Genomic DNA, 15207 nt, shown 5'->3' with positions numbered 1-15207 from the left:
TTCTGCACAGTGTCATCCACAGAAATGTTTTAATAAGAAGACCAAAGATGCAATAGTTTGACTGTTTCAGACATGCATGACTTAACTGATAAGAGTCAACTTTTTAGATTGCCTCCAACTTTTTCTCTGCACACTTGGCTTACCAAAACCCAACTCATTTCACCACTGAGGCCAAGAATAACAATTCTGCATCTCCACTTGCTATCAGTTAGCCACGAATCTCTCCCCTCTCTCCCTGCAAATGCTGGTGTTTCACTAGGTTGCAAGCAGCACATATGTCTTGCTTCAGAAACATACCTTTGAGTTCTGTAAAGCAGTAATATGCAATGATCTTCAGCCTTGTTAAATGCTACACCGTAATCTCTCAAAATCAGGAGACTGATAATTCAGTTCGTCAGGTAGCCGATACTCCTCTTTCTGATTATTCAGAGTATCTGTTACCTGACTACACTGGGATCTATGCAAACATCTGAAGAAGGATCTGAGACACTATATAGTAACTGTAGAATTTCAAGATGATAACATCTGCCTATATGGAAACTTTGTGCCTCATTTTGAAGTTTGTTTTTAGCAACAGTTTTGAATTGCAAAGGCAATGGGGGAAGGTAGAGGCTGTTTTTCCTTTCTTGCTGGTATACAGGAGCAGGTGAAGACAGAAGGTACTTGAATAGCTTCATGAGGCACTATTCAAAAGACCCCAACTGTAAGCACATACAGTTGAATCCATTCTGGCTACATCACCTTGAAAAACTGCAAAAAGGGAGAGTAATTATTTTTTTCCTGCTTAGAGCTGGGTATAAATTGTTTTACAATGATACAAATAGGTCTTTTGTTTTGGGGAAAAAATGAAATTGGCACAATCAATTTATGCCTGTGGGTTTACAGAGGTAGGGCCTCTCAGTTTTGGAATCAGAAAGAACTGAGGGATTTTTCTGTTAAAAGAGCCTAGAATAAGCTGGTTACTCTCAGATTGGACAGCCTTGAAACAGAAAAAGACAAAAACTGGTTTAGTTATAATCTTTCGTTTTGGTAATTTCAAAGCATACTGCTTCAGTTTTGACCTTGCTTAATTACACTTTTCCCAGGACTACTTTATTCTTCAAAACAACTGTTTGATTTTAAACAAACAAGCCCCCAAACTTTCATTTTGAAACAATCAAATCAGGAAATGGAGAAAATAGTCCTTTCCTGAAAAAGTTCTTAACATATTGACCCTTTCCAGAAATAGGACTCCCAACCAGTCCTACTGAAGACCAACTGGACAGACCTATCCAGTAACACATCAAGCTGTCAGCCTCCTCTCAAAGCCCTCCAAGCTGAGCCTTGCCCAGCCCATATCTCAGGAAGGATCAAATGAAGCAGTAGGGAAAGTGAGGAAAAGCTGCTTGATGCATTTGCACAACATTGGGTGAGGAGAGAACAGACGGGTAGCGTGGTGAAATGTGGTGTGCTCCACAGCGTGCCTTGGGCCAAGCCACTATCAGTCCTGCTGCTTCGGAGCCTCCGGCTAGGATCAGAGTTGGGCACAAAGCAGTTCTTACCAGTGCTACACTGAGCCTTTGTGCCAGTACATTTTGTAGCACTACTCAACCAGCCCTAGTCTTGTTGTGAACAAAAAGCCATACATATCCTTCAGAGTTGCTGGAGACTGACAAAAAATGTTCCATTTTCCATCTCTCTCTGTTAGTTCACAATGATGAATGTGTATAAAAGAGACTAAACAGAAGATGAGGATACCTTGTTTCCATATATTGCGATATCTCTGATCATTTTTCATAGCGAGAGGCACTAAATTCTGTAATATGCTCCACAATGGAAATGATAGAATTATTTTACTATTTATGGAGTACAAAATTAGATTTGAGAAGCATAAATAAATATGCAAAAGGAAATAACTGCAATGGCAGGAAGATGAACTTGCTGACTTAAGAGGTCTTTTCTCTCTTTAACTCTAGTGATTGCATAGATATATTTTCATTTGTTGTTAGGAAGAAATAATAATAATAAATGTAGCCAAAAGTAATGAAATTTGAGAATTCTTGCACTGATAAGCTTTATAGTTGAATAGTCCTACATATTTAATAGCCAAAGAAGGAAAATATAATTTACCATTTATATTCAGTCTTTGCAATGTTTCTGCTACACCTATAAAATGGATTTTTAGCAGCCATCATGAATTTGTTCAACGGTGGTGTTTCAGAATCCTCTATTTCTTTGAAATCACATTGTATATTTTCTATCCGGGTGGTCTTCAGAGTCTAGGCAAGGCTCTCAAATGTGTCTTTGGCTGTGACAGCACTGTGCTTGGGAGAAAACAATGTCTCTGGCTCCTAAGGGATGGGTTAGTCTGGATCAAAACCCAAGAGAGGAGGCAATATCAACCCGCTTACCCCACACAGTTGGAACTACCTCTCAGACACTTTTGTCTGTTGACCTCTCTATATTGGATCCCCATTTTTCCCGCACATTGCAGTTTACCGGGAAGAAGGGTTATTTGGCAAGCTAAGGGTAGAGAGGCAGCGGAACCAGCACAACTAGATTTGTGTGCACCTGTCTTCCTGATGTAGTAAGTGAGCAAATAACCTGTGGGCACCTCATCTAGCTATGGGCAAAACAACCTACCTGGATTTTCATATTTAAGGCAGGAACCATGTGTGAGTTTTCTTGAATCCCAGTAGAATGAAGCTCCACTTCTTCCTGAGATAGTGACAAGACTGACAAGATACAGGTTTGAAAAAATAACATGAGTACGATGGGGCTGCACAGAGGATTAGCAATGTTGTGACTCAGTGCTAGTCTCAGTAAAGTGCACTAATGACAAACACAATAGCTTTTAATACTGCAAGGGGCAACGTGAATGGAAAATAAATCGCAACAAATGCCAGGAAAGAGACACAAACTGCATGTTCAGAAAACACTGTAATTCTAGATCAGTGCTGATCCTGCATTTGACAACAAATAAATGAAGTGGATGCTGCTTTTGGCTGCTGGGGGTCAGTAAGACAAAAGTTGGTATTGGACCTGTAACTTTCTACACATTGTCAAGGCATGTAAAGAGTAGTGAGACCTGTGGTTTTGACATTAGCTGTAGACAAAGCACTTTGATATATTGGTCTAATTCAACACAAAAGACTTTTTTTCTCTCCTCTGGATGTATCATTGAAATAGGCTGCTTTTTATGGCTAATTCTCACCAGAAAATTGTCACACTAGTGACTTAGGTTTACAACCATAAACCTAGATAGACCTACACATTAGATTTGAGTTATAAAATACCACCTCACCACACGGCATACAACGATGGAAAATTACAAATAAGGTTTTAAAAAATCATGGAGACTACACACTTTGTTCTTTTGGGTTAATTCTTACTTTCAGTTACTGCTGTTTGGTCAGTGCTAGCAGTTCAGTATTGCCAGTGGCGACTCCGTTTAGTTTATGATGGGTCTTGTTTGCCCCCTTGTGATATAACTAGAAAAGGCAGACCGAGTTGTACTTTCTTTGCTCTGTTCCTCCTGTTTGTGTTACAGGCTGGTGCTTCAAATATTTGGGGCATAAAACCCTTTGTGCTGATTTTCCGTTTTTTTTGTACAGGTAGGTTATCCACCTGTGGCTGTAAACTGAACCTTTCATTGCTATCACACAGGAACACCCCAGAATAGGCAACTTTTCATTCTAGAAGCACAAATGAAGGAAGCTCAAAAGCTTTTTTGTTCATTATTTTTGAATATGCTCCATATAGCTGTGATAATCTTTCAGGACGGGTGTTCAAGCCTATCAAGTTCAATAACATAGTTATTTCAAGATATAGAAAGAGAATAGAGTTCTTAAAATTGACAGTAGATATGGAGAATCAATCAAATTTAGTAACTGCATAGCAGTTGCTAGGCTCTATCACTGAAAGAATTCAGGTTTTCTTAATTAATTTACAGGTTTTTAAAGTCCCAGTCTTTTATAACCCTTCAGGTTTTTGCCCAGTTTATGTAAAATTGTGCATATTTGAAGCAAAAAGAAGTAAGCAATGTGGGTCTGTTCCAAACCCTGTTGAAATTTATTAAGATGGCATCACACATGAGCTAATAACTAAACCAGAAATAAGACAGTTAGTTACACCTTACTGATACAGCCGTGATGCTTTCAGTCCTGTGTTTGACTTCGGAACATTATGAACACACTGTCTTGATAACCAAAAAAAAAAACTGTTATAAAGCTGCAAAGCAGTTTTTGTGCACACTGATTAAGAAGCTTCTATGGCTGTTAATAAAAATTAGCCTTCTGTCTCTTCTCTTGTAAAATCACCCGGTTGGTAAATTCAGTTGTCTTCAATTATGCTATTAATCCTCTGTCTCAGCTTTTCTAATAGAGTTTCATATTTTTACTTTATCAAGAGCATGAAGTAAAAAATTGTGACTACCAAAACAGCGAGAAAAATAACAAAAGAATTATACTTTCTTGTATATGTCAGCTACAGAAATTATATTTTTTAAGCAGAATAAAGAACTAGATTCCAGGAGACTGTCTACACTGCCAGACTATTATAAACAGAACATCTTGGCATCATTTGATAGCTAAAAGAAAAAAAAATCTGCATCCCAGCTTCAGAGGCCTTCAAATTACGAAAGACGCCAAAAGCCATTAGTTTGTAGAACTGGCTGACAATGGAAAAGAGGAAAATGCATCATCTGACATATTTAAAACTGCATAGAGATCAGTCCTGAACTGTCAAGCTGATGGACGACTCCTAACAGGCCTTTTCCATTTTTAATTTCTATAATCAGAATCATACTTCAAGCTCTATACCAGTGACAAGCAATCTCATTTTTAACTGGAAGTTACCAGAATGGGAAATATCAACAACCTAAGCATTGTGGGAAAAGACTGATATTATTTGGGAGAATGTTTATGTATGATACAGAAATCAGTAGAGGATCCCTATATACTATTAATCTGGCTCTACATACCTATTATCATAATGTCTGTCCTAACTATACAAAGTATGGTTTTCCTGAATTCCACTAAAACACTGGAATCTATTTTTGTCACACAGCGAGAGCCATGTTTTGGTTTTTATTATCACTCATTGTCTTACAGCTGCTAAATACATTTCATAGTAAACACAGAGGGACTATATTAGCATGAAATACTGACATTTAGAATAGGATATCAATTTACTATCTCTGCTTTTTTAATTGCAATAGATACCAAATATCAGCAGTTTGGCCCTAATGGGGATTCATAAGCTCTGTAACACAGACCACAATAGCCAACACACCTGATCCCTCAGCTTCTCTCCCACTTCTCGCATGGTTCTCTTCCCCAGTTCTCATGTAAACCAAGGAGAACTGCAAGTGTTACCAGTTGACCTGGAAAATCAGCTCACTGTCATTTACTTTCCAAATTTATCATTTCTATTATTTAAAATTTGCAATTAAATATCAAGCTTTTCATTCTAAGAAGAATTACTCGGTGGACATCACATATTCGCATAAGCATCACAGAAACTTTTGCAAGTGTCACATAAAAAACACATGCCATTCATCAATTTTGGATATTTATTGTTATCTGAAACTTACTACTCTGCAGTAAAATTCAAGGAAAAAATCACCAATGCTAATTAAACAATAATTCCCATAGATTTCAATAGGGAACAAACATGAAGGCTTCTCTTTAGCCTGCAAAGTTTCATCTTAAGTCAGCAAAATAAATTAAAAGCAAATGCTTAGACCTGAATGTTAATTAAAAATGAAAATTGATGAAAAATTGGGTGCATAAATTTAAATTTTTTACAAAATGAAAAGCAAAGAACTTAAAATGAGCACCAGAAAAAGAATACTTTTATTTATATTTGTGCAATCGATTTGTTAGAGAAATACTTCCTCTAACAAGGACAGAGTAGCTTTAAGCACAAACATCGTTTACAGGATATCTCACTCGAGTCAGTGGGACTAATCTCAGGTTTAAGGTAAGCATATACTTGAGTACCTTTTGATATCAGGCACCTCACATAAAAAAGCCAAATAGGTGTATACAGATAAACTAAACATGTTGTGCACTCAGCGTTACCTGATCTCTCTTACATAATAATTCAAAGGGATACCTACAATACATTTGTACTTACCCATTTGTACTTACACATTTGTACTTATTTTGTAAAAGGAAAAGTTCCCTTGCACAAGCTGTATTGAAAATATCTTCCATTTTAAAATTAGCTGTCAAATTTTGTCAGTGGAATATATGGTGTTGTTTCACAACTGTTGAAGATTAATCTGTGAAATTCTTTTTCCCCGTAGAATTATGAAATTTCATGTTGCAAAGAGAAAGTTTAAGGAAACGCTTCGTCCATATGATGTCAAAGATGTCATTGAACAGTATTCAGCAGGTCATCTAGACATGTTATGCAGGATTAAGAGTCTTCAGTCACGGTAAGGAAAGAAAAATTTCTGCTCTGCGTAAGCATCATGTTACGTCATTCACTGCATAAGGAATATTCATAACATTCCTGTCTTATATTCGGGTACAAATTGCTACCTATGCTTCAGCCCAGCCTCTCTTTCTGTAAACACAGCTGAGCAAGAAATTACATTGTGGGTAAAAACAAACAAAAAACCATGTATTTAAATTGTCCCCAGAAGATGAAAGTCTGAACAATAGAAAAGGCAATCCTTTATCTGTAAAGTTCATTGATAAACAAGGAATTCAGTCAGGAGGTTGCCAAAAGGATGAGGTCGACATTGAGGACTGCCTTTCTCCCATCCCAGACTTTCTATTTTCACATAAAAGAAATTGAGAACTACCATTAATGTAGTATTTATGTAGGTTTTATGTTCTAGATTCTCTGTAGTAATAATTATTTAAAAAAAAAAAAACAAAAAAACAAACACAACATTGCACACTTGTATCATTACCAGCATCGGGGCTGAGATTCTTGTTTCAAACTGACAAACTGACAACTTTCCCAAGATTTGATGCTGCTGTTCAGATGAGAGGGCTGAGGGAGGCACTGGTACTTCTGTTCCTCCACATCAGGCTGCTGGAAGGCCACCTCCTCTCTTGCCCTCTCAGCAAGTCTAGTCATGGCTCTCCAGGATGATGCCTATGTTCTGGCCCCCAGTTAGTGCCAACAGAAAAGAAAAGCTGCCTCTGAGCTAATCTCCACATGCTAAAAAAGCATTCATTTTTTTTTAATTTATTTTTTTAATAACATTAGGTTAACTTCTTTCTTGGGGGCTTTTCTGAAGTACTGTGATTTTAATTTTTAATGTGCGGATACAGCAAACACTTCCATATCATCACCATTTTCAGAAACCACAGCAGCTTTTGATTTCTCTTATAGCGTTGACCAAATTCTTGGAAAAGGACAAATAACAGCAGATAAAAGAAGCAGAGAAAAGAATCCCGCAGAGAATGAGACAACTGATGACCTCAGTATGTTAGGGCGTGTAGTCAAGGTGGAGAAGCAGGTAAAGTGATTATCTGTCATTGTTGCTTTGTCTTGCTGTATTGCTCATGCCTTTTGTGCATTTTATTGCCAGTTTCAAAGGCTGAACAGGTGAAATTTTTTTTCTGCTTCATTTACATGTGGAAATAAAATTGACATGAATTGTATTGACTGTCTTCCATGTACAGAAAAGTAAAGAAGGGAAAATCAAAGTTACTAATTTTTTTCCCCTTTTATCAGCTTGCTTATGAAAAATGTACGTGTCTTTTGACATTATTTTTCAAGGGTCAATAGCGTATACGAAGCTCCTCCCATTTTTCTCTTTGGCACTCACATTTTCCCTTTGTTCGGGTTCCAAATATTTTAAATTAATATTTGGCATTAACGTTAACCTTTTCCTCTCCTCCTGTAGGTACAATCCATTGAGTCAAAACTGGACTGTCTATTAGATATTTATCAACAAGTTTTGCGAAAAGGATCTGCATCGGCGCTCACTTTGGCTTCACTCCAAACGCCAGCTTTTGAGTGTGAGCAGACTTCTGATTACCAGAGCCCATCAGACAGCAAAGATTTGTCGAATTCTGCACAAATTAGTGGATGCGTATCCAGATCAGCTAGTGCCAATCTGCCTCGTGGCCTACAGCTTATACTGACACCAAATGAATTTAGCACTCAGGCTTACTATGCTTTTAGTCCAGCTATGCATAGTCAAGCAACGCAAGTGCCAAACGATGGACCCGCAACAGTTAATAACACATCAAACCAAATAAACCAGGCAACTAAGCCAGCAACTCCAACAACATTACAAATACCACCTTTCTCATTAATGAAGCATATCAATAGGCCTGAGCCCGTCCATATTATTCCTGTGACCACACAGGAAAATATTTCCGATGTCACCGCTTGCCTTGTTGCATCAAAGGATAATGGACAAGTTGCACAGTCCAGTGCGACAAAGGATCTCTCATGGAGAAAAAGTCTGGATACAGCAGGGGAACCTTTGCTCTCAGTTAAACCTGTGGTGCAAATGGATTTAGGAAAATCTTTATCTGTACAAAACCTTATACAATCAACAGAAGAACTGAACGTACAGATTGCTGGCAGTGACTCCAGCGGTTCCAGAGGTAGCCAAGACGTATACTCCAAATGGAGGGAGTCAAAATTATTTATAACTGATGAAGAGTTGGAGACAGAGGCAGGAACAGAGACTACTGAAGCCATCTCGCGCCCATTAGTGGAAACAACTCTCTCTGCCGACTCTCTAAGGACTGGAATATCAAGATCATCTCAAAACATTTGCAAGCCAGGGGATGGTACAGAAGCACTCAATCTGCTCCACGTCAAACTTAAATAACAGCTTGTGGGCTTTCTTCGTTGGCTGGGTCATTCCTCTAGTCATACATATCACAGCATGAACTGTTTTGAAAGCCTTTTTAATAAGATAAAATCACAAAAATCAGGATGAATCTGAGAAGCAGTTGAATGAGCCCATATCTCCTAGCTGCATGAAAATGCATGTTTAAGTGATGGCTAACGTTCAAATTTACACCTACAGTACGGCAGCCTTTCACGTAGTACAGTAGGTTTAAATGACGAGTTGCCTACAAAGCTAATGCTGCAGGATGTATCAAAAAGCAAAAATTTGAGCATTTAGATCTAGTGCCGTTTCTACAGGGCAGAAGTAAAAATCATAAGGTTTAAAGCACTTTGCTTCTGAAATAATTAAATATATATATATAATGTCCTGATTTAGATGATAGTTTATGTTTACAACAAAAAAAAATTATCTACAGCTGCTAGCAAGGTACCAAGGAAACCAGTAATATGGGATTAGAAATGGCTGCCAGTTGCAAGATACACACATTAGCTCATCAGTAATCGGTTATTTTGAACTCTGAAAAACAGTACGCTAACATCCATCCGATTTTTGGTGATTCAGTGCTGTGGCAAAAGTACCCGACACACCACTAGCACGTTGTTCTTGATAATAAGAACACCTTTTTGCTATGAAAAGTTTGTATTTTAAGGATTGGGGCTGGCCTCAGAAGTGGATAACGTGAGTGACTGCACTAAAAATCCAGGGGAATCTCTCCTTCTTCCAGTCTCATTGAGGAGCTGTCTTGTGAATCTGAAACATTTTGACAGCAGTAGTTGAGGGAAGGAAGCAGGTGCTGCCCGTGTTGTAGAGACAATATTTCCTTCGGTGGAAATTTTGGCAATTTTCCTCGCAGTCCCAACCTGATACTATGACAGCACTTTGTAATGCTGGTAAAGGAAGGAAAATGAGGAACTGAAATACAGAGTAAAACTAAGGAGCACAGAACAGAGAAGAGAGAGAGACAACACAACCAATGAAGAAAAGTAAAAACAATACGGATTTAGATGGGCAGGAAAGGAAATGATTCCAGAAAATAAAAGAAGGAAGGTAAAGAGGCAAAAAAAAATTTTTTTTAAATCCAGCCTATCAATGACAGATACTGAGTGCTAGTTCCAAAAAAAAAAAAAGGCAATTGGGAATGGAAATAGAAGTAGGGAAGACCACCTTAACCAAAAAAAAACCAAACCTGAAGGCAAGAGGTTTTCTGTTTGTTTGCTTTTAAATAAAAGGGGAGGAGGAGAGAGGGGAAAGTGGTCACACTCTTACAGCTCAACACCGTGTCCCAACTGCAGTCATTTCTTGTGAACTTCCCAAAAAAGGACCTTCAGACTCCTTCCTCCTTATACCTGAGTTTTCAAATTCAAAGCCTACATCAGACCGAGCATTCCTGCTTGATACATCCTCTTTTTTTCTCATCCTAACCTACGCTTCGCTTCTGCTGAGATGCAGGAGCAGTGTTAGTGCCTACCCACACATCCCCAGCAAGGCTTCGCCTGGAAGAACCCTTGCAGAGCCTACACAGGCGTTCGCTCTTCCCAGCTGAGCGCGGTTCCTGTGTGTTGCCCCCTAGATTTACACCCCACCTGCACCACAGCCTTGTAGACAACCTGATGCGGGCTCAGCTTCCCTCTAGCAGCAGGAACACCGAATGTACGGGGGTGCCAGTGCCAGCTCACTCAGGGCAGTGTTTTCTCAAGGCCCAGACCTGCTGGGAACTTACTATGTACATCAAAAATGTCACTCCAGTCTTAACCATGGCTAAATGCTGTAGATTGTATTGTGAAGGACTTGATCTGTTTACTATGAAACCATTGTAATTTCTGCTTCCGTATTTCCTTTACAGAAGTATTCCTGGATGTTACATGATAACTTTATTATGTGAAAGTACATGCAAACTGTAGAGTGTATATATCGTGTCGTTATACGGGGTCCACGGATGGTACACTGTGTTCCATGGCTTACGCCAGAGCAAACTTCAGTTGTTAAATCCTGAAAGACACCTTGAAGCACAATTTCCTCACCACTGATTTGCCATATAATTTAACCACATTCAGCCTTCCCTGATTTCTTTTATGTGCAGTCTGATCATACTGAAGCCTGATTACAACAGTAATTTTGTGAGGATAAATAGGGTTTTTTCCCACATCTCGGTTCCTTTGACTATTAACTTATTTGAATGTCTACAAGTTTACCCAGACGGATCTGTAAGTTTAAAGTACTATCCAAAATTCTAAAACTTACAAGTTTTTTTCTTTAGGCTTTTCTTTTGTTAGGCTTTTCTTTCTCTTTCCTATGGTGCCTTTCTTGCCTTTCATACAAAGTCTCCTTCTGGCCTAAGCATAAACCTGCGCTTCAGTTAAGGAGCAAAAGATCAGGCACATGGCAACTGTGTGTCAGTAATGAAACTCCATTCCCCTCCTTGACGAGATTGAAAAGTCACAGCATCATGAATGGAACTTCACTCTTCCACCTTCATCTGCACGAGCAGATGGTTGCATCCCCATTGAGCCCAGATGGAGTCAATGGGAGAACTGAGCGTCAGCCCTGCCCTTACGGATTCCACACAGAAACAGGGCCTTGGGTTTTGATGATAATTTATCTCACAGAAACTTGGTATTTTTGCCTTAAGTGACATGCTTGAGTCCTTCTAATTTTAAGTTAATTTATTTAATACAATTTTGTGCACAAAAGAATGAGTTCTATAAATTATGTATGAAAATGTTAATGTCTTTACAAAGTACTAATAAATCCAGAAAATCGTTATCTTTTCAAATTATGGTTTAAAATCCTATTTTTTTTTCTTTTATGCTAACCATTATTATTTTTGTAGCTGCAAGTCTTATCATGTAGGAATTTTTTAACATAATATCAATAGAAAATAGAAAGAGTAGTGAATATATTAAATTCTGGAGAGGAAGAATTGTCTGTTTGGATTTTTATAAGCTTTGCTCATATTTCCTCATGAGGAGTTTCCTGTTTCTACGCTCTCTCTTTAAAAGACAGTGTCATGACTGACAGTCATTCACTGGTTTTATAAAAGAAGGACCTGTCTGCCTTTTCAAGTCTTGTCCTGAGCCGCTCGTTAAAGTCCAGCTCATGACAGCTAGTAAGAATTGTTCATGACTAAGGACAAAGGACAATTTTTTTTTTCCGATTTACAATCCACTTGAGGATTGTTGAAGAGAGAATTTGAACTTAATTAAGAGCGTCAGGAATTAAGCCTTATCCAAATAACTGTTTTCTGATCAGCATGTTTCTTGTACCTGACTGAAGAGAGAACTGAAAAGAATAGTTTTGATGATTATTATTTGTTTAAAAATTTGTATTTGCTCCTGGCTTATATGATCTATACTTTTTATTTAAATATGAATATAGTGTTTTAGCCTAGGGTTCAAGATTGCAAAGATCATACACTTTTATTCACAGTGCCCACAGTTGTTCCATATGGTTTTGAGATAATCCTACTTAGAGTGACTGCTCTCATTATAGTATGGTGATGAGTAATTCACCTGCTCTTCTGTGATAAATGAAATCATACCGAATTGCTCACGTATAGCAGAACATCTGATGTACAGTAGTATTTCTGGATTGGGACCTGCAATCCTTACTCAAGCAAAAATTCTATGGAATTCCTTCATTCTATGGAATCAAGAATTTTTCTTGAATCGGGAGCTCAGATTCAAATCCTTATTTTGTTGGGCATCTGTTTAAAGTGAAAATGGTAATATTCCAGTTATTTCCTGAGGAAACTAATACTTAGCTGAATTTACCCATGTCACATTGACTATATAAAAAATAACGCACAAAGTACTAATGTAAAAAGGGAAAAAGAGAAGGGACATTTTTGAAAAAGCACAGAGAAAAGGAGAATAATCAGAAAAGAGGAATAAGCAGGAAAAGAAAATCTAACAGCAAAGGAATGGAAAAAGGGTTTAAACACCTGAGGCTAAATTCATCCTTGGATGGCTTCACTGACTTCAATGAATTCACTGCCCAACTGGGTGAAGTTCAGTCTCCATTGGAATAATCAGGCTCAGTTCCACTGACCTTAAAGGAACTGAACCCACCTATACCAGGAATGAACTTGCCTCTCTGGGCCAACTTTTATCCTGACTCATATGTCATGCAATCCTTTTGGGTTCATTAGGTTTGAATGAAATACAGGTCAGAAAAGAATTTGCCCCAGATATTTCCGCTTCACGTTTTTTTCCAAGTGTGTTAATCGACTTAATTCAAATGGATTACAACATCACATAAAGTGCTGTCACTATCTAAAAAGGTTAATTGTTTTTTGAAATAAGAATTGTCCCCTGCAGCGTCAGTGGAAGCATGTAATATTTTCCTGTTCATTCATCTAGATGCAAATGTGGCCATTTCCTTCAGCTGTGGTCACACATAGGACAATTCCAGACATATCCAATATCATCTGCTATTGGAAGCATTTTTGACTTCTTTGAGAGATAAAAAGCCAGTTTTGTAATAGACTTAGAAAGCACGAAGGCTGCTTCCACTGACACTGCAATGACATTAGCCAGTACATTACAATGTTAATTGTAACGTCTTGACAAAGTTGAATCCATACTGTTGTTAATAAAAATGATTTGAAAAGTACTATGCTTACTGGGTTTTCTTCCTTACATAAAAGATTGTATAGTGTGAGCATATATTAGGCAAGAAAAAAATTTAAACTTGCTCATTGTTTTCCTTTTGAAGTTTCATAATTTTTTATTAAATGGACCAAAACATCACAAAGGAAGTTTACTAAAATAAAATGTGCACGAATCGGCCTGATAGATTCAGTTTCTGGTAACTGTTTACAGCAGAGTCAACTTAAACTTCAGTGTTTTCAGCACCTCTGTGAAGATTAGGGTGGAAGTTATTATTACTTTCCTTGTTAGATAAACAGGAATCGACTGGAGATGGGCAATCACGGGCCTGTGCGAGGAGCAGGATTCCTAAAGGAAGGCCCATCTGCTACCTCATTTTAACTGGAGGCCTAGGTGAAGCCCCATCCTCTGTGTTGAACCACAGAAGTTTCTATGGAATACTCCTGCTCCAAACCTACAGCCTTGTTTCCCCCCTTCACTCTTCCTGCAGTCCTGCTGAAGATAAGCTTTAGTATTTGTGCGTAAAGTGTTAAATATAGAGAGCCTGTTCTTGTGGTGAAGTCACCGCCTCCGCAGAGGCTTCAAAATCAGAGCAAGATATTTCCATGGATAGGTGATACCCTACCCTTCTGATGAACGTCATCTTAGATATTGATGCAGCCTCCAGAAAGGCAGATTTCCCACGTCAGCCATTGGTACCCACAGGCTACGTGAACACTGCCAAGCTCTGCCTAAGAACAAACACAGGACAGGAAAAAAGGCAAACACGTGTGCACACCCTGCTTGTGTCACGCCGGACAGTCTTGCTTCAGAGGGTCAGAGGACAGCAGTGTGAAGTTTTTCCTGTTGAGTTACCCTGCTGATCGCAACAGCGAGTCACAGGCAGTAATGTGCATCCATAAAGACGCACACGTAAATGTTCACCCTTCAGCTCTGCACAATAGGGCTACAGGATCGTGCCTAAAAGGGAGATTTAAACCCTCACTTAGCAGATTTTCAGCATAACTGAAGGGGGGGTGGGTGTGTTAGCTTTTTTTTACTGCTTTTTTCTATTTTTTTACTGTGAGAGTGACCGAGCACCGGCACAGGTTGCCCAGGAAAGCTGTGGAATCTCCATCCTTGGAGATAACTCAGAAGGCGCCTGGACATGGTCCTGGGCAACTGGCTCTTGGTGTCCTTGCCTGAGCCGGGGGTTGGACAACATGATGCCCAGAGGTCCCTTCAACCTCAGCCATTCTGTGATTCTGTTTCCAGCATTGTATCAGCTTTAGTACATTCAACCATACTAAAATCTTCACTGAAGCACCATTAAAGACTAGCTTGAGATGAAATATTAAGACTTCTCTAAAAAATTCAGACTGCAATGTCGTGAAATTCAATTCACGACACGAGCAAAATTACTCAGCGCTACGCTGCTTGCCTTCCGGCCTCCTCCCGCCCTCCCCCTGACTTCGGGGGCTTCCCACACGTTCAAGACCGAGTTCTTGCCCCTCCCGCCCTAAAACAGCCTCCTCCTCCGCAGTGGAGCCATCCAGCGCTGGCCCGACGCCGGCAGAGGAGAAGGGAGCAGGGAACGAGGAGAGGGCAGGACTTAGGACCCAGCGGCCGCGCAGCGCACGCCTGAGCCCGGGCGTGGCAGGGGCGACCACGCGTTCTCCTACGCACGCGCGGCCTCGGCGAGCCAGCCAATCACTGCTTAGCGAGCGGCCCGTCCTGGCCAATCAGCGCGCCCCTGGTCTATGGGCGCCAAGGCTCGCCACATGGGCTGTGGAGCGGGCTGTCGTC

At 39.4% G+C, this 15207-nt stretch overlaps 1 protein-coding gene across 5 annotated transcripts in view; it reads left to right on the top strand.

Moving 5' to 3' along the window:
- Positions 1–8791, top strand: part of KCNQ5 (potassium voltage-gated channel subfamily Q member 5) — a 311589-nt gene extending 302798 nt beyond the window's left edge. For all 5 annotated transcript variants that reach the window (XM_086608281.1, XM_086608279.1, XM_086608278.1 and 2 more), the window contains 3 exons: positions 6290–6421; positions 7333–7459; positions 7850–8791. In XM_086608281.1, the coding sequence (XP_086464407.1) occupies positions 6290–6421; positions 7333–7459; positions 7850–8791 (1201 nt within the window). The remainder of the gene's footprint in view (positions 1–6289; positions 6422–7332; positions 7460–7849) is intronic.
- The last annotated feature ends 6416 nt before the right edge of the window (positions 8792–15207 follow it).

This window comes from Tauraco erythrolophus, chromosome 2, assembly GCF_009769465.1.
Source record: "Tauraco erythrolophus isolate bTauEry1 chromosome 2, bTauEry1.pri, whole genome shotgun sequence".
NCBI lineage: Eukaryota > Metazoa > Chordata > Aves > Musophagiformes > Musophagidae > Tauraco > Tauraco erythrolophus.
Note: the sequence above shows the minus strand (reverse complement) of the source record. Positions and strands in the feature narration are given on the sequence as shown.